Genomic DNA, 24,528 nt, shown 5'->3' with positions numbered 1-24,528 from the left:
TGAGACCGGATGCAACAGTCCTGATGTTCCAGAGGTTCCGTTCTGTTTCCTGATATCCTGATGTTCCTGACCTCCTCTTGTTCCAAGTCCTGTTCCGAATCTTCCAAGTTCCGAGTCTTCTAGTTCTTTGAGTCCTCCAGATGGCCATCCTGAGGGTAAATCCATATAGATCGGTTACTGTTTCCGGTCATTGGAGCCTCGTTTGGTTGGATCCCCTTCTGGCACTTGTCTTGCTCCCGCGTAGTCCACAACCAGCCTTCCTAGGTTGTGTAGGGTACGCAAGTGGACAGAGTGGTCCATGACCAGCCCATGGAGGGGCTGTGTAGGACGCCCTGAGGTATAGTGCCCACCCGCACCTTCCAAGATCCAAGTCCTCGTCTGAGTCCTTCCAAGTTCCAAGTTTTCATCTTGTTCCTGCCCTCAGCCTCCATCTGGCCTCACACACTCCTCGTTCCCAAGCGGCGGGTCCGGAAGGGTTTTCGAGAGGCCGGAGGGCTACTCCCGAGACCAGCATTGCATTGCTGGGTCTGATTGGTGCATGTAGGTCCAGCGGAGGACTGATACTGCCTGGTTCCTGTTCCGAGTTCCTTATCTTAGTTCCAGTCCTGCTTTGTTCCTGCTCCGCCCATGTTTGCATGCTCTCACCTCCCACAGTGTGCCTTGGGGCTCCTCCCTGAGTCGAGCCATGGTTCAGGGGCTCATGCTCTCCCATGAGCTAGCGACCACGCCTCCGTGCCCTCATCACCAGCCGTAGGCCGTGCCTGCATCAGGATTCAAAGGCTGCGGTCGCAACATTCCCTTCCTAATAATTCCTAACATTCTGTTTGCTTTTTTGACTGTCGTAGCACATTGAGCCAACGATTTCAAAGTATTATCCACTATGATGCCTAGATCTTTTTCCTGGGTGGTAGCACCTAATATGGAACCTAACACCGTGTAACTATAGCAAGGGTTATTTTTCCCTATATGCAACATCTTGCACTTGTCCACATTAAATTTCATCTGCCATTTGGCTGCCCAATCTTCAAGTCTTGCAAGGTCCTCCTGTAATGTATCACAGTCTACTTGTGATTTAACTACTCTGAATAATTTTGTATCATCTGCAAATTTGATAACCTCACTCGTCTTATTCCTTTCCAGATCATTTATAAATATATTGAAAAGCACCGGTCCAAGTACAGATCCTTGAGGCACTCAACTGTTTACCCTTTTCCACTGAGAAAATCGACTATTTAATCCTTCTCTCTGTTTCCTGTCTTTTAACCAGTTTGTAATCCACGAAAGGACATCGCCTCCTATCCCAAGACTTATTAGTTTTCTTAGAAGCCTCTCAGAAGGGACTTTGTCAAACGCCTTCTGAAAATCCAAATATACTACATCTACCGGTTCACCTTTATCCACATGTTTATTAACCCCTTCAAAAAAATGAAGCAGATCTGTGAGGCAAGACTTCCCTTGGGTAAATCCATCTTGACTGTGTTCCATTAAACCATGTCTTTCTATATGCTCTGTGATTTTGATCTTTAGAATAGTTTCTACTATTTTTCCCAGCACTGAAGTCAGGCTCACTGGTCTATAGTTTCCTGGATCGCCCCTGGAGCCCTTTTAAAATATTGGGGTTACATTGGCCACTGTCCAGTCTTCAGGTACAATGGATGATTTTAATGATAGGTTACAAATTTTAACTAATAGATCTGAAATTTCATTTTTGAGTTCCTTCAGAACTTTGGGATGCATACCATCCAGTCCAGGTGATTTGCTACTCTTTAGTTTGTCAGTCTGGCCTACTACACCTTCCAGGTTCACAGTGATTTCATTCAGTTCTTCTGACTCATCACCCTTGAAAACCATCTCCGGAACTGGTATCTCTTCAACATCCTCATTAGTAAACACAGAAGCAAATAATGTATTTAGTCTTTCTGAAATGGCCTTATCTTCCCTAAGAGCCTCTTTAACCCCTCGGACATCTAACTTTCCAACCAACTCCCTCACAGGTTTCTTGCTTCGGATATATTTAAAAAAGTTTTCATTATGAGTTTTTGCCTCTATGGCCAACTTCATTTCAAATTCTCTCTTTGCCTGTCTTATCAATGTTTTACACTTATCTTGACAATGCTTATGCTTTTTCCTGTTTTCTTCAGATGGATCCTTCTTCCAATTTTTTGGCTAAAATTACCTCTTTCACCTCACCTTTTAACCATGCCAGTAATCGTTTTGCCTTCCTTTCACCTTTCTTAATGTGTGGAATATATCTGGACTGCGCGTTGCCTTCCATCTCTTTTCTTGATGTACATCCTTCCTCCTGATCTCTGTTCAACAGGTAAAATGTTGTTTTCTATGTCCTCCATCACCTATTCCCAACTGCACTTTCCACCTTGCTGCACTGTAGGCCTGGAATAACCTTCCTGAGTTGATGCATCATGCTACCCTCTCTGCCTCTATTGAAGTCCTGCCTAAAAACCTATTTTTTTGAGGTTGCGTTTACATTTTAAATACTGGAGCTTCCTGATCATATCCTTTCAGATTTTAAGCATGATTATTGCAATAAATACATTTCCTGAAAACTCCTATTATGTGTATCTGTACAGCACTGCATATGTCTTGTAGTGCCATGAAAAGTAATAGCAGTTGTAAGAGAGATGGAGAAAAGCCATATGGTAAACCATATCAGAGCATCACAATCTGTATAAATACCATATGGAACAAATAATCCATTCTGAGAACCCCTACTCATTACAAGATCAATTAAATATCATATCATTATGATTTAAAATGGTTTTGACTAAAAGTATATATACAAATTGAAATATATTGTAAATATGTTCACTTTCTCTCAGTTACAAAAATATAGGTTTTTATATTATATGCCCTTACAAAGCTGAAGAAAATAATGAGGCCAATATTCAAAGGCATTTAGCTAGATAATTTACAAGTTATCCAGCTAAATGTTGAGTTTTCTAAACTGCTGGTACTTCTTACACTTTTAGCCGAATAAGAATAAGCAGACTCCACTATTTTGAGAATCCAGCAATCCTTGGTAATTTTATTCCACTCCTCCAGGTAGGGATGTATTTTCCCCCCTTCCAGAGGGGTTGAGTGCTAGAACTGGAGACTGATGAAAAACTTGGTCCAGATTTTGGCTGGACCTGCTGTGTTGCTTATAGTTGACAACTTTCACACTGCCAACCTTGCGCCAGAAGTTTCTGTTGCTGTGGCAGCAGAGGAGGAGCTGGAATTGCCGGAAGGGGCGTCTCTGAAAGTATGACTGCTTAAAAGTAAAGTAGGGCTGCCTCAAAGTCATCTGTTGATCAGTCAAGAGGGACTGGACTGCTACATGTTGCTCCTTGATCTGAGCAATCGTTTCCCTGAAATGGCCACTAATTTATTGTGGACATTGTCGTGCAAACTGCTGACCCTTAACCAAGCCATTGAGCGTGATCCGATGGAGGTTGATGAGCAGCAGGCCGTTGTGTCATACGCTTCATACACTGACCAGCTAAGATGGTGTATATATTCGTCCATGTCCAGGAGTGTCTGTGGGAATGTAGAGTTGCTGATAACTGGGGTAAGGAATGGTTTCAGCTTTTGAATACAATCATGTTAGTATTGCGCTATAAAGGAGTGGCCTTACTACGCCTCCTTAACTTGTGCAGGATCAGGCTAGATGCCTGGTCCACCTTAAAACCCATAGAGGTAGAGATCTCTGTGGATAGCATCCTGCTGGGCAGGATAAGAGGTGGAGCCCAGCTAGGATCAGAAGTCCCCTGCCGCTCCTGTAGGAGCTCCTGGTTACATCTCAGTATTAAGGTAATGGTGGAAATACACTGCTGGAAGGAAGCAGTTTACCTATCTGTATGTTGATAAGTGTAAATAAAGTAGAATCTGTTAAGAAGGCTGGAGTCTGAAAGTTACATACCTTCAGCCTAAGAAAGTTACTTGGCTATCCCACATGCACCATGTAAAATCTGTGTGTGGAGATGCGAGCATTAAGCATGGCACTAGAATACTTCTCTCCAAAAATTATCCAGCAGTCTGGGATCTTTCCCTGGTGGAGTGTTGGAGAATATTCTTGTTTTCTTTGCTCATTTTAATGCTGACTCCACAATAATGGCTTGGTAAGGCAGTTGTATTACGCTAAACCCAGAGTTTTTTGGCTACTGGAGCGCAGGGAAGAGGATTTTTCCCACATTCTTGTCTGAAATTCTTGCAGGATCGAATGGATCAGAATGGCTGCTTGCTCTGCTGGAGAGTTTAGAATCTGGAGAAGGACAAAGACTTCCATGTAAGGGTCCTTGTTCTTATGAATGTTAACCCCTAGCGCTTTACTCAACTTATCCAGAAACCTGGATAAGTTGTCCTCAGGTGGAGACAAGTGTTCTTGAGGCTCAGGTAAGGGGCTGGAGGAGATTCCCATCAATCTTTTCTCTGCTCTGAGGGGTAAAAGAACACTAATACGTGGGGGGGGGGAACCAAGATGGCTCCCTAAACGGACGTCTGTTGAAACACTCCAGCATTCTTGTTACCTTTTTTCGATATTTTACCTTCTGTGATGCCTCACAAGAGAAAGGGGAGAGTGAGGGTGTTCCCAGCTGAACCCCAGATCCCGGCTGGTCAGCGAATAATACCTCAATATGCAACCCCCATATTAGAAGTGAGGACTTCGAGCCCCGCTGGCGGGACGGGGGAGGAAGCCCCGATGCCGCCTGGGGAAGTTTCACTCAGTCCTCCAGAGCCGCAAACACAACCGGAAGCGTTTCCTCCAAGCAGCGCTGAACAGCTAGAACAACCGGGGAGTGAATCCGTTGGGCAGACTCTAGCAGCTGGGCTGAACAACGCTGCAGTGGATTGGGAGAGGCCATTGGAAAACCCAGCTACTTCAGAGGAAGCAGCGGCAGGAGGAACTCTGTTAATTCAGGGGGCTCCAGGAGCTAGAAGAACAGATGTAAACAGTAGCTTTCATTTTAAACCCCTGGAAATAAAAAAAATGGCTGTTATAACATTAGAGTCCATTTGGGACTTGTTAGTGGGGCTTGTGGCCGGACACAATGAACAGTGTTACTGCATGGAGGCTACCACTAAGAGAATTGATGCCCTCGAATTGGGTTATAAAAAAAGACTAGAAGAAGAAAAATCAGCCCTAACAGAGGTAAAGGAAAATCTCAAGGTAGTAACTGATTCTAAAATGCAACGCAGAATAGAAACAGTTGAAAACTAACTGAGACAACTCAATTTAAGACTTTTGAGTTTTCCCTGAGTGGTTGGAGAGATACCGCTAATAACTTTTAAAAGATATTTAAAAGAAATATTGAAGATCCCAGAAGAACAGATTCCTGCGGTTAAAAAAATATTATATCTCCAGCAAAGGCAACCACAGACGCAGTTGCAGATATCCCCAATAGGAGAAGGGGGGAATTTTAATAACCTTACTGGAAAGTTCAGGGTTTGAGGTTATAGAGAGAACTGTTCTTCTTGTCTCTTTCTTCTCGGAATACGACAGAGGGCTTGTCATGAAGAATTACTTTAAAAATATTAATATTCCCTATCTTGGAGGTACAATCCGCATATTCCCTGATATATCCAGAGCAACATAGTTGCGAAGAAAACATTTTTTGGATATGCGCCCGGAAGCAATTGCAAAGGGTGCTAGCTTTATGTTGCGTTACCCAGCAAAGTGTGTTATAAAATGCTCTGGTAATACCTTTGTTTTCTATAATCCTGAGCAGCATAGCCTGTTTTTGAGTTCGAGAGGCCAACCCCCTACCAATTAATCTGTGCATGAATAGTATTAATATGGTATTTCAGGTTAGCAAATAATTGGGTTGTTTCTTGGTTAACTCCCTCTTTGTATTTCCTCCCCCCCCCCCCACACACACACAATTTAAGTTACCACTTTAATGAGAGGAGTAAGTTCAATACAATTAATGAGATTTGATAATGTATAATATATTTCTTATATGTAACTCCTTATATTTATATGCAAAGATATTATGTTTTTGTAAATTTGAAAATCAGATAAATAAAAAATAAAAAAAAGAACACTAATACGGGACCCCAGTAATGAATGATGCAGGCAACTGAGGCGGTGTCCTTGGTCACCTTGGAGGTGAGAATTCCTGATGAATGTCCTTCAACTGGCTGGACTCCACTGCAAGAGAATGGGGAGGACTCGGACCATCTTGCAAGGGTATTGATGTAGTACCCCTTAAGTCAGAGATAAAAGAAGCTCCCTGTTGAAGGAAGAAATCTGATATTCTGGAGAGAAGATGTTGAAGAGTGCTTTTCCTGTCCTTAGCTGCCAGGGTGGCAAAGAAAGCCTTCACCAACTCTGTCATTTGGTCCATGGGCTGTCGTGCCCTCTGGCCAGGCAATGGGGGTGGAACATCTTCTTCAAATACCAAGACGGAGCCCTCTTATAAACCTTCTGGACTTTGCAGAATTTGACCTAGGGGCCAACTGGAAATTAAGGGCACCACAGAGCTGATGGGATCTGGTGTGTCAAGATCTATGCTGTGCTTCAGCAACTTCAATGAGGAAATCACCCTTGAAACAGGAGAAGGTAAATTGATCGTATTTCTCTCCCACTTCCCATCCTCCCTGAGTGCATTGAAGGGACTGGTGATTTGATGAAAAGTTGCATCAGTAGCACCGAGGCTTGGTGCGTCAACAGTGAGGATCCTTGCTCCAAGACCCAAGGTATCAAAGGGGAAGTGTCATTGGTATCAGGGCTCAATGCATTGATGGTGCTGGGGCCTGATGCATCAATGACTTTGGGACTTGATGAATTTACAGTGCTGGGTCTCAATGTGTTGGTGGCACCAGGACTGGAAGTGTGGACAGTGCTGGAGTTCAATGCATCAACGGTGCCAGGGCTCAAAGTGCCAGTTGATGGCGTTAGTGCTATATGCGTTGACTGCATCACTGGTGATGAGGATTGATCCTTCTTCAGTGCCGGTTGTGCTGCCAGCTCTGAGGAATGGTGCTTCTTTTTACTAGGCCCCAAGCCCCATGATGTACATAAAGGGCTTTCTAATGCCTGAGAATGGTGCTTACTTGGCCCTGACAGAGTGGAGGAGCTCCAGGTCTGCTCCACCGATGGAGGAGGCTTTCTCAAGGAGCTCCTGCTCAGCTCGGCACCCAGCGAGTTAGAAGAGGCTCCTCAGAGACTTGCGCAGCTTTCCCATCTCCAAGTTCTGGACTTCTGAGAGTTTATCAGTAATGGACATTTTCCTACCATGTACGCAGTCTTTCAAGCCATTGATTGTGGGCTTCTCAGTGCTGGACATTTTCTTGAAGAGTATTTTTTTTATTTAGCAATAAAAATTGAAATTTGGGGGGCTGCTAAGACAGCAAGGCAATGTAATAAGAGACAAATTTAGAAAAATTAAAGATTATAAGTGATATCACTGAAAGAAAAACAGAAATATACAATACATGTCCCTACTGGTACTTGGATGAAAAAAGACTGAATGGTTCATGAGGCAACTCCTACCCATGCTCAATAGAGCAAAAGCTCTATGAACTAAAAGAGAAGGGTCTGTTTGGTGCTGTCAGATGACATCATCCATGTATCATGGCTAATTCAGCCCTGCTTGTTGACAGAGGTTTTCTTGTAAGGATAGTACACGATAGTAGAACAATTTATAAAATCAGCACAGGTCAGGTGGACTACTATTATTCCATGCCTTTCCCATTGTATTATGTGTAAAGATTAAGATAGCAATTATGGTACCAATACTGGCCCTTCTGGTGTACTGGAGCTCTTGAAGGGTTACATTGTCTTTGCCAGTAAGTACTTTTATTTTGCATCTGATCAGAGGGAAGTTAAGTAACTTGCTGGGGGTCACACACTGAGTGTTGGGATAGTGGAGAGATTATGTACAGCTATGTACAGCTTAGAGGGTCTTGCACAGACATTGCTCGCTATTCTTTACTTCCACGTGCCTTGTATTGTCCTATAGGGTGTCTTCAGGGATCCCATCATCCTGGCTCAAAACCTTGTGTGCTGTCTCCAGACCATTCCTGGGGCCCAATGCCTCTGCCAGCTTCTCTCTCTGCAACACCAGCCTGTAGCTTCCCACAGCAGCATTAAAGTCCTGGAGACCGAGACGCAACAACTGAAGGGGTAGGAAGTGCTGATGGTGGGAAGCAAGCAGCAAAGGAATGGGGTTGATGCAGTCTCAGTGTAACTCCCAGGGCAGTGGTTCTCAACCTTTTTCCCATCGTGACACACCTGACAGACCACACTCACATGTGTGACACATTGCTCATTACAATTCATGGTGGAAATAAAAAATAAAGGTGCAGTATTATTTTTATTGTTAAGAGCGACAGAAGGGAAAGATAAGTACTCTGTCTGAAGAGAAATTGCATAAATAGTAAACCTCCCGTACCAAAACAGCCACCAACTTCCAGCACTCAAACGGTAACCACCTTACCTAAGAAAAGGCAACATTGAAAATATTACACCAGGCCTTAAGACACCAATACACCTCCTATTAGGAAAACAGAACAAGCCAGGCTGCTATACAGCCCTACACAGAAACTACACCCCAGCAGACAACCTCACCTGAATCACGTGCTGACCCTCACCTAACAAAGAATAAATAGACCATAAAGCATAACTAGAAGCATGCAGACAAAAACTGAACTGAAAACCGCAACAAGGCAGAGAGACTGTATGCTGTGTAAGAAAGGAAAAAGAGAAACATCACCAGTCCTCATAAAACAAATCAAGAAATTTAAAATTAATAGCAGCAAAACCATACTAACAAAAAGAACAGATTATTTCAAAACAGCTGATGAATGGAATATCCAATAATTAAAAACTGAAATAAAAAAATTTCAGACACCACTAAAATATTTCAAAACAGTAGACACAAAGACCAAATAATAAAAAATAATAAGGATAAAAAAATGCTTTGCTCTCCATATGTGGGAACGTTTGATATCCAAGTGTCCTGAGATTGTTTTGAATTAGCAGGAGGAGGGATGGTTTGCTTGCAACTTTCTCCTCTCTCTGTCACACACAAGTTCTCTCACACTGCTCTCACTCACACACTTACATACATGCTTACACACATAGGTTCTCATTCACAGACTTACGAATATGTTCTCTCTCTTTCTCTCACTTACACACAGGCTTTCAGTCACATACTCACATGCTTTCTCTCACCTAAACAGGCCCTCAGTCACACACAGCACACATGCTCTCTCTCTCTCTCTTACTTATACACACAGGCTCTTAAACATACATACACATACTCTCTCTCTCACTTACACATACAGGCTTTTAATCACACACGTACATACATGCTGTTTTTCTCTCACACAAAGGATGTCAATCACACACAAAGGCTCTCGATCTCACACAAACACACACATACACACACAGTCTCTCTCTCTCTCATACATACACACACACATGCTCTCAGTCACACAATTACACACATGCTCTCTCTCTCACACATACTACACAGGTTCGCAATCACACACTTACACACACACAAAGGCTCTCAAGCACACACTTACATATATGCTTCTCTCTTTCTCTCGCTTATACACATAGGGGCGGATTTTAAAAGGAGCGCGAATAGCCTACTTTTGTTTGCGCTCCAGGCGCAAACAAAAGTACGCTGGATTTTAGTAGATACGCGCGGAGCCGCGCGTATCTGCTAAAAACCTGGATCGGCGCGCGCAAGGCTATGGATTTTGTATAGCCGGCGCGCGCCGAGCCGCGCAGCCTACCCCCATTCCCTCCAAGGCCGCTCTGAAATCGGAGCGGCCTCGGAGGGAACTTTCCTTTGCCCTCCCCTCACCTTCCCCTCCCTTCCCCTACCTAACCCACCCGCCCGGCCCTGTCTAAACCCCCCCCTTACCTTTGTCGGGGGATTTACGCCTCCCGGAGGGAGGCGTAAATCCCCGCGCGTCAGCGGGCCTCCTGCGCGCCGGGACGCGACCTGGGGGCGGGTCCGGAGGGCGCGGCCACGCCCCCGGGCCGCCCCGGGCCGTAGCCACGCCCCCGGGCCCGCCCCCGGAACGCTCCCGACACGCCCCGAAAACGCCGCGCGGTTCGGGCCCGCCCCCGACACGCCCCCCGACACGCCCCCTCCGAAAACCCCGGGACTTACGCGAGTCCCGGGGTTCTGCGCGCGCCGGTAGGCCTATGTAAAATAGGCTTACCGGCGCGCAGGGCCCTGCTCGCGTAAATCCGCCCGGTTTTGGGCGGATTTACGCGAGCAGGGCTCTGAAAATCCGCCCCATAGGCTGTCATTTACACATATGCTCTTTCTCTCACTTACACACAGGCTCTCAGTCACATACTCACATGCTCTCTCTCACCTACACAGGCTCTCAATCACACACAGACACATTTGCTCTCTCATCTTATACATACACATACTCTCTCTCACATATATAGGCTCTTCATCACACACTTATATACATGCTGTCTCTCTCACACATAAATGTCAATCACACACAGACATACACACAGGTTCTCTATCACATACACACATGTTCTCTCACATACACACACACATAGATGCTGTCTCTCACACACAGGCTCTCAGTCACACAGTTACACACATGCTCTCTCTCTCTCTCACACAACCATACAGGTTCTCAATCACACACTTATACAGGCTCTCAATTACACATATATATACCTGCTGTGTCAAACACACATACTCACTCATTCTTTCTCTCTCACTCTACCTCCACCGAAGAATAACTGACGGCAGCAGTAGCAGCCTCCTCTTCTTCCAATTCTTGCGGTCTCAAGAAAGTTGTCCTATCGGCCACGGGACCTGACTTTGTTCCTCTTTTTGCTCTGGGCCTATGTTACCTGCACTTGTAAATTACCATGGTCTCTTCTTCCTGTACGTGTGGCAGCTGCACACAACTTCCTCTTCTGGGCCGCGGGAGCAGGAAAAAGAGACCATGTTGCTAGTGCCGCTGATTCCAGATCTCATGCCGCGTTTTGCCTGGGACATCAGCATTACAAGCCCGGGCAGAAGAAGAGTTTGCATGTTGCTGGGGTAAAGGGGAACAGCTGGACCAAATGGGGGACCAGGAAGGGTCGCCACCCACCAGTTGAGAACCATTGCCCTGTGGGACTGTTCACATCATAGTAACTATTGTTGAAAACAACAAAAAACAGTCAATTGAGGCAAGGCCTAGGAGCAAAAGAACAGGGGGTTGTGCTTAGTAGACCTGAGGTGTGCTAATTTTTAGATAGTCATATTAGTCTCTTACAAAGGGGGTAATTTTGTAACATCGTGCACAAGTTAGCCAGCAAATACGCACATAAGTTATACCAGTTTTCAAACAGTCTTATATGCATAATTTACCCATACAGAATTATTCTTGCTAAAATGTACGCAGAAGTTTTCAGGAAAATTTGCGCACATAGGGCATTTATACGCTTAAAATTTGGAATTTACATGTGTAAATGCTTTTTTTTTTTTTTTTAATTTTTTATTTCTGCATTTATTTCAAATTACAATTGAAACATTTTACAAAGGAAAAAAGGAAGACAATATGAAAACAAAACTTCTTGGTAATTATTCCACATCTTTCTAGATAAATTCTAGAGAATAATTGTCTCCTAAGTTATAAGAAAAAGAAGAGATCCTAAGAGTTAAGCGGTATAATAGGAAATTTTTTACATATCTAATATATATGGTCACAGAGTTATTTGCAGTTATTACTTTTAATCTGTCTACCCTTCTTAACCTATCCAGAGTGAGAGTCCAGGTAGGAGCGTAGTTGGTCTAATTCAGTGAATATATATCTATTATTATTATATACCAAGATACAACGACATGGGTATTTCAAATTGAATTTTGCTCCTCTAGATATCACTTCACTTCTTAAATTCAAGAAAGCTTTTCTTTTTTCTTGAGTTCTTCTAGTGATGTCGGGAAATACTCTTACTTGGAAACCGTAAAATAACAATGCTTGGTTTTTAAAAGATCTTCTCAATACTTCATCTCTGTCCATAGTTTGTTGAAAAGACAGAAAAACAGTTGCACGCTCCTCTATCTTAGCCTCGAAAGATTTTTCTATAAAATCAGTCAAATTATCAGGAGAATTGCTTTTATCTTTCTCTTTCAATTTTTGTTCCAAAAGCGCTCTATCTTCAACTTTCTTTCCTGGGGTGTAATAATACCTCGTCACTGAGGGTAGATTTTCTTCTGGGTATGCCAAAATGTTCATAAACTCTTAATCAATTCTTTTAGAGGCATCCATTTTGTTTTCGGGAAGTTAAGAATTCTTAAGTTATCTCTTCGCATTTGGTTTTCCAAAAAATCCAATTTTCCATTTACATATGAATCTGACTTTATAAGATTCACCTGTACCTCTTTTATGTTGTTAATATCTTTATCCAAATCTTCAATTTTAGTTTCCATTATCTGAACTCTTTTTTCAAGACCATTAGATTTCTCTAAACTCGATTTCACAGTATTTGTTAAATCAACTATTGCTTTGTTCATAACAGTTAAAGCTTTCCATATTTCTTCAGATGTTACCTTATCCGGAGCAGTCAATGGATGTTTTAATACTACGCAGATCCCTTCTTCTTCTCCTCTCTTGTTAAGGCCTTCCTCATCTCGTTCCACTTGTTCCACTCCTGACTCAGATCCCCTGGAGCCTGTACCTCTTAGGCTCACCGAAGCCGGCATCAAATCTATGCCGCTTCTCTGGGGTTCTTCCGATGTTAAAGTGAGCAGGTTTGGCGCGGTTTCTTGCAGTTGACCCAAATCCCCGAATATCGGGGGTTTGCAGGAGAGAGAGGGAGTTGTAGGCAGGCCGGGACTAAGAGAAATCTCTTCAGCCAGGGCTTGTGGCATCCGCTCTATACCATCAAAGCCAGCGGCTGCCCTCACCGGCTCAAGCTGCAAACCTTGAAACGTTTTGTCGATCCGCGTTTGGCGAAGAAATGGTTCAGGAGTCGAGGCCAAAACCTCCCTTACCCTTGCTTTATGTTTAGTATGAGGCATGTCTGAAGAATTATTCTCAAAGAAATAATAGCAAGGTAAGAAAGTCAGAAAAACGCGGAGCTAACTCGTTTCAGTGTTCACCCTGTGGCGGCCATCTTGGATCTGTGTAAATGCATTTTACCCATGTAAGTGGACTTTTGAGAATTGCTACAGTATATTCCATTGAATTGTCCATAGGATATTCATGTGTAAGTGTACTTTATGCACATAAAAGGCTTTTGAAAAAATTGTTATGGTAGTATGTTACATTTATATGTGTAACTCCTCTTAAAATTACTTCCATACTTTTTAAAATCCCAAAGTATGCATGTAAGTGCAAACACCTCTCCAACTCCACCCCCAGGAACACCTCTGCTTACTGCAGATAAACATACGTGCAAACAGGAAATATGTGCATAAGGTTACCCATGCATCAAATGGGAAATTTTTAAAAGCCCATTTCTGCAGGGAAAACACTGTTTAACCCATGGAAATGCTTTTGAAACTTACCTTCAAAGAGAGCAATTTTCAGATAGTCCATGCAGTAGCATATCAGGTGTTGCATAATCTTTGCCACTCCCATTGTAGCAGCAGCCAGAAATCTGATAGAAGCATGTAACACACCATTTTAATCAGCATTCAAAACGGAATAAAACAACATATAATTAATTGTTGGTGTCCCCACTGTTAGTTTGCAAAACAGCTTTATGTTCAAATAGTTTATTAAGTGCTGTATAGGAGAACCATAGAAACATAGTTGGCAGCAGTACATAAAAACGTTACAATACCAATGGCAACTCAAACCAATTTCCAACATGCATCCTTATTTTCAAGATGACTCAATGCTTCCCTGTACCCCTAAGTCAGCTTCCCCAACCCCCCGCCCACTCCCTCCCCTGAAAACCCTCTCCCTCCCCCCTTCTCTGAAGTTCCGAACTCCATAAGTCCAATGCCTTCGCAACATGTGTAGCAGTTCAGATTCCAGACAGACGTACCAAGATCCATTTCCTTAATCATTGAGTACCAAGCTGTGAGCTCTGTGGGGTAGCGACTGCAGGTAATGGTCCCAAATCTGTAAAAAAGTACGACATTGTTTGGGTGAAGTGCGGGAAGTCAAGTGCTCCATGTGCATTAATCGATGAAAGAGGCTGCGCCAAATCCAGAACGAGGGCTGATCTATCTTCCGCCAATATAGAAGGATAACTTTTTTCCCTACTAGTCCGGCCTTTTTAAGAAGATTTCGCTGGACCGCATCCTTCACCAAAAATCGGGTAACACAATGAAACAGCCATAATTAAGGTGAAAATGGGAGGCTAAGTCCAATCAGTTTTCCCATATAACCCATAATTAAATGCCAAAAGGATTGGATAGATGGGCAAGCCCAAACGACATGTGACATATTTCCCACAGACATCTGGCAGCACAAACACTGGTCTGTAAACCAGCATGGAAAGCAATTTGGGGAGAGACATAGGCCCTTCGTAGGAATTTTAACTGCATTTCTCTATAGTACATATTCCCGGTAACAGGATGTACACTTTGTATACTGGATGAGAACACTGAAGGAGTCATCAGGAAGACCCCCTTCTCGATTCCAGCGCTTTGCGGACACCTTATAAGTCTCCAAAGGAGAATAGCGTGTTATCCGCTTGTAATAAACCGAGAGGGTAGGACTCCGGGAATGATCCAATTGCAGTAACTCATTTAAAGTAGTAAATGCTACCAAATGCTGCAGGGACAGTCTTCTAGACATGATATAGTGACGAATTTGCATATATCCAAACATATGTAATGGTGATAGCCCATACAGCTCCTGCATGGATTCAAAGGTGAGAATGGAGCCCGTATTGTCCAACACATGGCCTAAATATATAATGCCTTTGTCCCTCCATATCCGAAAACATGTCGATGTGGAACCAGGAGAAAAATCTGGATTCCCTTGGATAGAGGAGAGGTAAAGGCAAACTCTAGGGGTACCCAAGAATTTAGTGAGAAAAAGCCAGGTTTTTCTGAGGGGTAAAATGAGCGGATGTTTGGCTGAGTAGTAGAAAGTCCTGGCATCAAGTTCATAAGAACATAATCCATTGCTAGTGGAGATATCAGAGTGTGTTCTGCAATCATATTAACAGAGGAAGATTTCCTCAAAAGCCAGCCCCGTATAAAACGAAGGTTAGCTGCTATAGTATAACGTTGAAGGTCGGGTATCCCCATTCCACCCTTAACCCAGGGAAGTTGCAACCATCTCAATGGTATTTTGGCTTTCTTATCTTTCCAAATAAATTTCCGTAGCAGACGTTCCAACCGTGAGATATCACAAGGCTTTAACCAAAAGGAAAGTTCTGAAACACATAAAGCCATTTCGGCAATAGAACCATTTTAAACAAGTTGACCCTCCCCGCGATCGATAGGGGCAAATCTCGCCAGGTCTGTAATTTATCTTGAGTAATTTGCATTAACGGAGATATATTACACGTATATAGGTCCTGGAGTTCAGTAGTCAAATTAATACCCAAGTATCGAAAGGAAACCAGAGCCCATTTTAAAGGAAAAGGTTCTCCCCAATGATCTCGAAGGGTCGCCAGGCAGGCCAGTGCTTCAGATTTATCCCAGTTAATTCTCATACCCGAAAACGTTTCATATTCGTATAAAAGATCTAGGAGGGCAGATAAGGACCGATGTGGAGCGGTAAGGAATAACAAAATATCGTCGGCAAAAGCCGCGTACTTAAATAGTTTCTCTTGTCTTCCACATTGGAACTGAATACCCCTTATGACCGGATTGGCTTGAATAGCAAGCAAAAACAGTTCGAGAGTCAAAAGGAAGAGCATTGACGAAAGCGGGCAGCCTTGCCTGGTTCCCCATTCAACCAAGAAAGAATCAGTGAGCCCCCCGTTCATCCGTATGCGAGCACCTGGGCAACTATATAAAAGTTCTATAGCGCGATAAAATGAACCCCCAAAGCCCATTAATTGCAACACATGAAACATATAACCCCACTCAACCCTGTCAAATGCCTTCTCTGCATCCAGGCTAACCACCAAATAGGGATCCTGTATTCTATTACAAAGGGCAATTGCTATTGCTACTTGGTGAATATTTCATACCACATGGCGTTGTTTAACAAATCCCACCTGACCAGGCTGGATCAGAGAAGGCAAGATATGCCCCAAATGATCAGCCAAAACTTTAGCGAGGATTTTGTGGTCTACATTTAACAGCGAGATAGGCCTATAGGATGATGGCAACAAGGGGCGCCTTCTAGGCTTATGCAGTATTGTCACATAGGCCTGATTCTCACCCTCTGAAAATCCACCCCTGTCAATTAACAAATTAAATACTTTAAGAAGTAGCTTGGTGATGGGGCTCGCAAGACATTGAAAGAATTCAGCACTATACCCATCAGGCCCCGGTGCTTTCAATTTACGTAAATTATGAATGATTCGGTCCACCTCCTCCACCGTTATGGGTTCATTTAGATAATGACTGAATTCTAATGTTAACGAAGGAAGTCGGATTCGGTCAGCAAAGGCTTCCCATTTATCCACATCCCAACCCTCGGATTGATACAGAGTGGAGTAATAAATGTGGAAGGTTCTCTTAATTTTCTCCGTGTCAGTAACTATACGGTTCTGAGGTGACTTAACCGCATGTATATAACAGGACCCTCTGGAGGATTTAATTAAATTGGCCATCATTCTGCCAGATTTCTGTCCAAATTGAAATAATTTATGCTGATAATAAAGAAGGCTCTTCTTAGCACGTTGATGTGTAAGTGAGTTAATGGCTGTTTGCAGAGACAAAAATTTCTCTCAATGTATGGTGGAATTGCTAAGGATTAAATCCTGTTTAGCCCTCTGAAGTTGAACACTCAGGGTCAATAGTTTATCTAAAGATTTCTTACGATACGCCACATAGGAAATAATATCTCCTCTGAGTACTGCCTTAGCAGTATTCCAGAATAAAATGGGATCATCTTTGTGTTGTATGTTCAAGGCCTCAAAGTCCTTCCATTTATCCCTCAAGTAGTTCTGAAACATGGTGTCGTCGGCTAAGTAATAAGGGTATCGCCATTGAAATTCAGCTTGTTTTACCAGGGGATTGGTTAGTTCCAACTTGATGGGGACATGGTCAGAAATGACAATATCCCCTATCTGTGCATCCACTATCCTAAAGAAACTGTTGGAACTTAGTAAAAAATAGTCCAATCTGGATTGTGTAGCGTGAGCCCTAGAGAGATGTGTGAAATCCCGCTCAAGAGGGTGCAATGTGCGCCATACATCAACTAAATGCAGTGTTTTCTCTAAGAAGGGAAGCCCTTTACTTGGTACCCCCTGTCCTTTGGCTGAGGAAGATCTGTTCCAAGCTGGATCTTTAACAGCATTGAAATCACCCCCCACAAGTAATGTATTATCTATATAAGGAAGAAGTAAAGCATGTAGTTCTTGGAAGAATGAAGGATTGTACACATTTGGGGCATAAATATTACACAAGATGAGAGGTACCCGGTGAAATTAATTCTCCAAAATCAAAAATCTACCTCTCGGGTCTTTTATTTCTTTCAAAATTTGAATAGGAAAGAACTCTGATCAATATAGCTACCCCAGCAGACCTAGTACTAGCAGAGGAAAAATGTACAGAGCCCACCCATCTTTGACTCAGTTTACCATGTTCAATTCCATCAGATGAGTCTCCTGCAGAAATGTGATATCTGCTGACTTTTTGCCAAGAACCTGCAATATCTTAGATCTTTTAATGGGAGAATTGATTCCCCCCACATTCCAGGAAAAAATGTTAGTATTGCAATTACTCATGATCAAGATCTGATGATATGTAACAAGACAGTATAAAGAATTCTGTGATGAGGAGTGGGCCTCCCAGCTGAGCCCCCCCCCCCCCCTCTTGTTCACTATAAGATGTTGTCTGAGCAAACCAGTGTAGTAATTTACTAGTGGAGCTTATGGAGCCGTCCCTTGCTCTTTTCTTTTCCCCCTTTTTGAACTCCCTCCCCCCTTCCCCCCCCCCCAACAATCTCACCCCCCCCCCATTCTCATTCATTTTACCCCCCCTTCCCGCTGTCCTAATGATAGCAGGCGGAGATCACTTCAATACAGTGCCCAGCCCTCGCACCCCCCACCCCACCTTAATATTGTGACATTAGCAGTTTGAAAGTTATATTGGCAATAGCACCGAAATCTCCCGATGTCTGTCTGAGCCTTATGGAGGCCATCTTGATTATCCGAGACACATGTTTCAAGCTCCGAAAAGCGGCGTTCAAATGTTGCCATGCCGGAATTTATTTCCTGCAGCTGGGCTGAAATTTTCTGGAGTTCTGGAGAGATCACGGCTAAAACCGCCGCAGTCAGATCGGTCAGGGAGCTTTGGGCAGCGGTGTTTAAATCTGCCATGCTGCCCGCTTCTTCCGGCGTCACGTCGGGCGTTCGGGCCTTGTCGCGCTCCGGTCCTTATCTTTGTCTTTCTTTCCTGCCCTGGCCGCCAACAGGGGTCAAGCGGGCACCAAATAGAGAACAGTAAATTTCTCGATCGACACCGCTGAAGAGAGGGAGGTCCCGGTGATCAGATGTGGTGGGATAGCGAGGGCTTGGGCTCAGCGACAGGAGATCACATCCTCTCCTGTCAGTGTATCACGTGATCTCCTCCTGATTAATTAAAGTATATGTTTAATTTTAAAATTCCCATTGGAATTTTGCTGCAAAGAGAGGATGGTAGTTCTTGGGGGAGCCGCTGAGAAGGTCTCACAACGGTGGCAGCGCTTCTGGACTGCAGGGAATACCTCACCAGGTTTAAAGTTGTAGATATTTGTTCTTTTTGTTTCCTTTTAAGATTGGATAGTTAATATTGAAAGTCCCCTTTAAAATAGCGGCTCTCACTCAAGGCAGACTGTGGCGAGGTTCCGACATCTTTTTTTTTCCGCCCCGTTCCTGTACCCCTGCTATGTTTTGCGCTGCTAAAATGGCTGCCAGGGAGAAGGCTGTGCCTGGGCGGAAATCTCTCTCAGCTCACCTGATGCTCCGCAAGTCACGCTGCCGCTTTTTGTTAAATTTTGAATCACCCACTTCTGCACAACCTGATAGTGCGGCAGAAATTGTTTGGAGAAAATAGGAATCTCAACAATGTTCTAATTTTTGCCTTTAAAGTTTGTGCTGGTTAAAGTTTTTCTCGCGGTTAGAATGTCGGCCCGGAAGCAGGCAGTGCAGGAACTTCGAGCGCTGGCAGCTTGCTCGTCCCATGGTAATCGGCTTTCTTGGGTTTTATTTAATTTTGTGCTGTATGTATTTATTCAAAAACTCCTTTCCAGGCTAGCCTATGTCGGGAGGCTAGCTGTTATTTTCCCGTGGCGAGAATGGAGGCTGGAGCGAGAACAGGACCGGACCTGCACTTACTTGCAGTACTCTCATCCTGCAGCGAGCAGCACACTTTTGTCGGTTTAATTTTGTCTGCGATTTGTGCCCGAGCCGGTGTTATGCTTGAAATCAGGTTTATTGAAGTTTTTCGAGGCAAATTTGTTGTTCGGGTAGGAGGTAGGGCTGGAGCCTCAAACATGATCAGCCATCTCTTCTCGCGGCGAACAGCGCCCCCTCTGCAAAACAGCTTTAAAACAAGTGGGGTATGAACACAACAAATTTTTAAATAAATAGGTATCATTTTCCAAATTTAATAAAACCAATTCCAAATTTTGATGCAAAGTTTCAGTGGAATAACATCCCTGACCACTTTCCGTCAACATTAAACTCTCCATCTCATCCTTAATAATGGCACTAATGTTTTCGGCAGCATTCAAGTCTGGAGAGTTCCATGGCCAAACGTCATTACCCCAAAAATCAATACAATTTTCTTTAAGCAGCTGTTGTGTGGTGTTGGCTCGCATGCATGGTGCCTTATCATGGACAAAAATAGCTTTGCCTACTACCAAAATGTTCTAGATCACTCAAAAATGGGATAACATTTTTGTCTAAAATCGTATTCCGAAAATAGGTGCCATTCCAAGATTCCCCATGTTCTTTGATTACCCACATTTTCTTCGCTGTGAACATGATAAAAAGACCAATGTAAGCAGGGTTTCTGACAATTTGGGGATAATGCTCCTCGTCACTAATTTCATTCAAACATTTTGACCAAACTTGATCATTTTTAAAATTTGTTTTTTGAACTGACCAAATGAAAAATTTGTCAGAAGGTGCTAAATGAAGGAAATCCACTTCATCCCAATTTCATAACCATAGCCTGTCTTGGATATCGGTTCCATTTTTCAGTGGTTTTGAAATATCATGAAATGCCTGGATATCAGCCCTGACTCAATAACGATAAACTGTTCCTCTATCAACATTTTTCCTCCTCTCATCCAAAATTGTTCGTGCCACCTGGTAACAGTTTTTTTTTCTGCTTGTTGCTGGAATATTCAATAAATTTTTGGTTTTCTTGAAACAATTTTAGCGGTTGATCATTACCAAATTCCATAAAACATTCATCGGCAGTCTTGCCCCATGTCCTCTGAACCTGGTTTTCGCTTTAACCTAATTTTTCGGCAATCCACTTTTTCGTAATAAAGGTAGCTCCAACATCACATGTCTCACGAAATGCAATACAAGTGATACACGTGATATGGTGAATCTGACGCTGTTTTTGCTATCGTACATTCCAGCCATATATAATAAATTTAAGTAATGTGTAAGGCACTGTTAAATTGCAAATTGAAGAGGAGGAAATTATGTCATTGAGACTGTTGGTTGCCTAGTTTGGGTGCTCCTTCACACAACAGGCAAACTGAGCTGATATCTCAGGCATCATCAACTTTATGCTCCCTTTACCTCTCAAATATATTATTACATGAGGAAATGGCGAATCGTTTTCAATGATTTGTGCCATTTACAAGTATCAATAGCCATGATACAAGAAACACATTTAAAGACCCGATTTGATCATCTGATGCGATCTATTGCCTTTCCCTCACAATATTGGGCAGCATGTTCAAAAACCGCTAAATATACGGGTGTGGGTATTCTTATTCATAAAGACTTTCTATATGAATTTCAGAGCTGTTATGAAGATCCTGAGGGCAGATTTCTCATTTTGGTAATTAAGGTGGAGAAGGAGTTTTATACTTTAGTTTCAGTTTATGCTCCTAACTCTCAGCAAGGCCCCTTTTTCCAATCTTTAGGTGCTATGCTGAGGCAAAAAGCAATAGGATCCTTAATTACTGGGGGAGATTTTAATGTTACTTTAAACCCAGCTTTAGATAACTCTTCAGGCCATTCTATTGACTCACAGGGTGGTCAATAGTCTAAAACAGCTTCTATCTCAAGCTAACTTGATAGATGTCTGGCCTTCACGTTTCCCAAGATCCAGGAATTATTCTTATTATTCTTGTCCCCATAAATCCTACTCTAGGATAGTCCTATTGCTAGTAGATAAAAGTTTAATTAATAGACATTGAACCCATAACATGGTCTGACCATGCCCCTACATGGATTCTAATGCATTTTCATAACTATGACAAAGAGCAGTTATATTGGGAAGTTAAATGATAATCTGCTTACAGATGAAGATTTTCTCGGACAAATCCAGGACAATATCCAGTCCTATCTTGCAACTAATGAAACTCCAGACACGAGTGCCTGAAGGTTGTATTGAGAAGCCATTTCACAGCTAGAGCACCTTATCTGAAAACGCAGAATGAATATTTTATTTATTTATTTATTTATATGAGCAGCAAGGGCTGCTCATATAAATAAATTAATAGCAGTGGCTATTCCCTAAGTAAAATTGATTAATAGCCATTAATGGACTTCTCCTCCAAGAACTTATCCAAACCTTTTTTGAACCCAGCTACACTAACTGCACTAAACACATCTTCTGGCAACAAATTCCAGAGCTTTATTGTGTGTTGAGTGAAAAAGAATTTTCTCCGATTAGTCTTAAATGTGCTGCTTGCTAACTTCATGGAATGCCCCCTAGTCCTTCTGTTATTCGAAAGTGAAAATAACCGAGTCACATCTACTTGTTCAAGACCTCTCATGGTCTTAAAGACCTCTATCATATCCCCCCTCAGCCGTCTCTTCTCCAAGCTGAACAGCCCTAACCTCTTCAGCCTTTCCTCATAGGGAAGCTGTTCCATCACCTTTATCATTTTGGTTGCCCTTCTTTGTACCTTCTCCATCGCAACTATATCTTTTTTGAGATGCGGCGACCAGAATTGTACACATTATTCAAGGTGTGGTCTCACCATGGAGCGACATAGAGGCATTATGACATTTTCCGTTCTATTAACCATTCCCTTCTTAATAATTCATAACATTCTATTTGCTTTTTTGACTGCTGCAGCACACTGAGCCGACGATTTTAAAGTATTATCCACTATGATGCCTAGATCTTTTTCCTGGGTGGTAGCTCCTAATATGGAACCTAACATCGTGTAACTACAGCAAGGGTTATTTTTCCCTATATGCAACACCTTGCACTTGTCCACATTAAATTTCATCTGCCATTTGGCTGCCCAATCTTCAAGTCTTGCAAGGTCCTCCTGTAATGTATCACAGTCTACTTGTGATTTAACTACTCTGAATAATTTTGTATCATCCGCAAATTTGATAACTTCACTCGTCGTATTCCTTTCCAGATCATTTATATATATATTGAAAAGCACCGGTCCAAGTACAGATCCCTGAGGCACTCCACTGTTTACCCTTTTCCACTGAGAAAATTGACCATTTAATCCTACTCTCTGTTTCCTGTCTTTTAACCAGCTTGTAATCCACGAAAGGACATCACCTCCTATCCCATGACTTTTTAGTTTTCGTAGAAGCCTCTCATTAGGGACTTTGTCAAACGCCTTCTGAAAATCCAAATACACTACATCTACCGGTTAACCTTTATCCACATGTTTATTAACCCCTTCAAAAAAATGAAGCAGATTTGTTAGGCAAGACTTCCCTTGGGTAAATCCATATTGACTATGTTCCATTAAATCATGTCTTTCTATATGCTCTACGATTTTGATCTTGAGAATAGTTTCCACTATTTTTCCCGGCACTGAAGTCAGGCTCACTGGTCTATAGTTACCCGGATCGCCCCTGGAGCCTTTTTTAAATATTGGGGTTACATTGGCCACCCTCCAGTCTTCAGGTACAATGGATGATTTTAATGATAGGTTACAAATTTTAACTAATAGATCAGAAATTTCATTTTTTAGTTCCTTCAGAACCCTAGGATGCATACCATCCAGTCCAGGTGATTTGCTACTCTTTAGTTTGTCAATCTGGCCTACTACATCTTCCAGGTTCACAGTGATTTCGTTCAGTTCGTCTGACTCATCACCCCTGAAAACCATCTCTGGAACTGGTATCTCTCCAACATCCTCATTAGTAAACACGGAGGCAAAGAATTCATTTAGTCTTTCTGCAATGGCCTTATCTTCCCTAAGAGCCCCTTTAACCCCTCTGTCATCTAATGGTCCAACTGACTCACAGGTTTCTTGCTTTGGATATATTTTAAAAAGTTTTTATTATGAGTTTTTGCCTCTATGGCCAATTTCATTTCAAATTCTCTCTTCGCCTGTCTTATCAATGTTTTACACTTAGCTTGACAATGCTTATGTTTTATCCTATTTTCTTCAGATGGATCCTTCTTCCATTTTTTGAAGGATGTTTTTTTGGTTAAAATAGCCTCTTTCACCTCACCTTTTAACCATGACGGTAATTGTTTTGCCTTCCTTCCACCTTTCTTAATGCGCGGAATACATATGGACTGCGCCTCTAGGATTGTATTTTTAAACAATGTCCATGCCTGTTGAACACTTTTAACCTTTGCAACTGCACCTTTCAGTTTTTTTCTAACTATTTTCCTCATTTTATCAAAGTTTCCCTTTTTAAAATTTAGTGTTAGAGCTGCAGATTTACTTATTGTCCCCCTTCCAGTTATTAGTTTAAATTTGATCATGTTATGATCACTGTTGCCAAGTGGCCCCACCACCGTTACTTCTCTCACCAAATCTTGCGTTCCACTAAGAATTAAATCTAAAATAGCTCCCTCTCTTGTTGGTTCCTGAACCAATTGCTCCATGAAACAATCATTTATTACATCCAGGAACTTTATGTCTCTAGCAAGTCCTGATGTTACATTTACCCAGAGGAGACAGAGGCTAGCTGGCGTTATGGAGATGGAGGCCTTGAGCATGGGAAAGCTCAAAGGCCTTCGCAATCTGTTAGGAAGTGGTAGGAGAGCGGTTCCACTTACCAGTGGGATGTGTGTTCTTGGACCATGGCTCGACCCCAGAGGAACTCCGAAGAGGTGCCGTGGCAGGCGAGGCATGCCCGAGCATGGGCTGGACAGGAGCAAGGCTGGACTGAAGACAGATGACTGAAGATACTGACCCTCCCCCGGACCTGCACGCTTCAGGAAGACCATCAACGCAATGGTGGTCTTATGAACAGTCCTCCGACCATTCCAAGCCCTTTCAGACCTGCCGCTGGGTAACGGCAAGAGGCGGCAGGCCGGATGGAGGCCAGGGCAACGAAGACCGGAACATGGAGAT

The 24,528-nt window shown here is 42.9% G+C and overlaps 1 protein-coding gene across 2 annotated transcripts in view; it reads left to right on the top strand.

The window, feature by feature from the left end:
* Window positions 1-24,528, top strand: part of USHBP1 (USH1 protein network component harmonin binding protein 1) — a 132,524-nt gene that overhangs the window by 22,442 nt on the left and 85,554 nt on the right. For both annotated transcript variants that reach the window (XM_029613775.1, XM_029613774.1), the window contains exon 7: window positions 7,959-8,122. In XM_029613775.1, the coding sequence (XP_029469635.1) occupies window positions 7,959-8,122 (164 nt within the window). The remainder of the gene's footprint in view (window positions 1-7,958; window positions 8,123-24,528) is intronic.

Source organism: Rhinatrema bivittatum, chromosome 8, assembly GCF_901001135.1.
Source record: "Rhinatrema bivittatum chromosome 8, aRhiBiv1.1, whole genome shotgun sequence".
In the NCBI taxonomy this organism is placed as follows: domain Eukaryota; kingdom Metazoa; phylum Chordata; class Amphibia; order Gymnophiona; family Rhinatrematidae; genus Rhinatrema; species Rhinatrema bivittatum.
The sequence above is the reverse complement of the archived record's forward strand: the minus strand, read 5'-3'. Positions and strand labels throughout refer to the sequence as shown.